At 42.9% G+C, this 2625-nt stretch overlaps 1 protein-coding gene across 1 annotated transcript in view; it reads left to right on the top strand.

Moving 5' to 3' along the window:
* Positions 1-2625, top strand: part of LOC107116292 (deleted in malignant brain tumors 1 protein-like) — a 149372-nt gene that overhangs the window by 59882 nt on the left and 86865 nt on the right. Inside the window, 1 exon segment of the mRNA XM_015418191.1 lies at positions 1947-2267. Coding sequence (XP_015273677.1) covers positions 1947-2267 — 321 coding nt within the window.

Below are 2625 nucleotides of genomic sequence, written 5' to 3'. Positions count from 1 at the left end.
CAGGGCTTCAGAGCACGGGAGAGGCTGCAGGTGTGTGGGGGGTGGAAAGCTGAATGAGGGGGAAATAAAGGTAAGTTGATGATAGGCTGGGAAGGAGATAGGGTTGCCAACTCCCGGTGGGAAATTCCTGGAGATGTGAGGGATGGAGCCTGGAGAAGGTGAGGTTTTAGGAGGCATGGGACCTCGGACAGGTACAAAGCCATAGACTCCACCCTCCAAATCAACGATTCCCATCTGGGGAACCATCGTTGCAAATCTCCAGGTGAGGGCTGGAGATCACTCAAAATTACAACTGTTCTTTAGGTAGCAGAGATCAGTTCCTCTGGAGAAAATGGTGGACTCAGTGTCATTATACCCTGCTGAGGTCGCCACAGCAAATTGACACTGAGAGTCCAAGGCCGGGGCACCCGCCCAGAGCCTCTTTCTAGAGGTCGTTGTATTTATTTCCACAACGGGCCTTTTTCCTAGTAGTCAATAATACAAATTTTAGTTAACTTGTTTCAATCAAATCTTCTTCACAATACTGCAACGAAATAAGGTATCAGGAGTCACAATTGTCATGAAGAAATGTCTTGAATTATAGTGTTTCATATTGTCCTGCCTGAAACAAAGCTGATGTAATTGAAGAATGGTCACAATTCTCCACTACTTGTATAGTCATGATCCCCAGTACAGCATCCATGAGTACTAGGGTTGCCATCCTCCAGGTGGGGCAACAGAGATCAGCTCCCCAAAAGAAAATGGTCTCTTTGGAAGGCGGATTCTATGGCCTTGTATCCTGCTGAAGTCCCTCCCCTCCCCAAACCCCATCCTCCCTGGGCTCCATCCCCCAAATCTCCAGGTATTTCCTCACTCAAAGCTGGCAACTATGACATTCACAATGCATTTCCTGGCATTTACTCACACTTCCTGATCCCTTCCACACGTCTTCCTTGACCCTTTTCAAGTTCCTTTCTCTTAGTTCTCTTTTGCTCCTTCTCACTCCTTTCTATTCTTTCCTCATCTTTCACCATTCTTAATTTCCCAGATTCTCTGCCTCTCTTTTTCTTTTGAGTCAATCCATCTTTGAGGTCTAATAGATGCTGCCTCTCAAGCCATCTTCTGGGTATGCTAATGGTGACAGGAGGATAGAGAGATTTGCCACACAGACAATGGGGATTGGTCTGCTCAAGTAGGTCTCTGGAGAGGTGGCATACACATTTTCTAAATAAATAATTGCGGAGTCAGCCAATTCTGGATGCCAGTCATGGGGGACGGGGACCCTGCAACCATCAGGTCCACTAACTATTAAGGATTGCTGGCACCTTTGTACTCATTCTTTATGAGGCCTTGAAAGTCAGTGGCACCAATAGTTGCTCCTTTATGACACTGTAGTAATAGTGAAGAACTGTGTTGTGCCTTCTGATGCAAGTTACAGATTGAGCAACATACCTTCAGTCGGAGCATCTGAGAGCTTTTTAGGCTGAGTGCCAAACAAAATGCAAAACCTATCTAAGAACGTGGTATGCAAAGAATAAAGGAAGAGGTAAGGAGGGATGTAATTGGCTAATCACATGGGGAGTAAGTTGAGCATGACTGATGATGCTAGAGCCTCAGGAGCTGTTATTGGAGACAATCTCCAATATTGGTTATTGGAGACAATCTCTGTTGCCTTTCCCCATGCCACCAGCCCAATGGCACTGCCAGCAAAACAAGACATCACCTATGATTGTAGGCCAGAAACTCAGCACACCAAACATGAGGTGGAATTTGCCTACCCTTGTATATGCATTCAATATACACACCTTGCTGTTGTAGAGAATTAAGATTCCTTTTAATTTCTATCTTTATACATATAAGTAAACATGTTTATATGTAGACTTTCTTATACTTTGGAATTTTTCTCATTTATGGCCTATTTGACAACACAAAGCATTATTTTCTGTGACAGATTTTTTTTTTTGTATTTCCCAAAGTAACTTTCTTGCGGCTAGTTAATGGACCCCACCAATGTGAAGGTCGCGTTGAAGTATATCGTGATGGGAGTTGGGGAACAGTTTGTGACGACGGCTGGGCTATGAATGATGCAAAGGTTGTATGCAGGCAGCTTGGATGCGGACCAGCAATTTCAGCACCTGGAAATGCCCGCTTTGGTCGGGGCTCAGGCAGTATTTGGCTGGATAATGTTCAGTGCAATGGGACTGAAGATGCCCTGGATCAGTGCAATCATGCCCCTTGGGGCACAAACAACTGTATTCATAGCGAAGATGCTGGTGTCGTCTGTGAAGGTATTAATACACTGCAACCACTTCATTTCTAACTTGATGTACATACAGTTCACTGCCACACATAAAACAGGAAACCTATGGAATTACATGCTGCTTTTTGCACTTTTAATAAATGGAGTCTATTTGCATTAAGTTACAAAATGTTAATTTCCCTTTCAGTTACAGTATATCAACAACTATTGTTGTTCAGACAAAGCTAACATAGGGCAAAAAGCTTATCAATTGTTTACATTCCAAAACAATATAGTCAGAACAAAATGGAGTTTTAACGTTTCAATAGAGATAAACATACATTGTTATGGGAAATAAATATATAAAAAGTTCAGAATAAGATCCAATAAGACGTAAAGCTTTTATA

The sequence above is a fragment of the Gekko japonicus genome, unplaced genomic scaffold (genome assembly GCF_001447785.1).
Source record: "Gekko japonicus isolate JY-2015 unplaced genomic scaffold, Gekko_japonicus_V1.1 scaffold2340, whole genome shotgun sequence".
Taxonomy (NCBI): domain Eukaryota; kingdom Metazoa; phylum Chordata; class Lepidosauria; order Squamata; family Gekkonidae; genus Gekko; species Gekko japonicus.
Note: the sequence above shows the minus strand (reverse complement) of the source record. Positions and strands in the feature narration are given on the sequence as shown.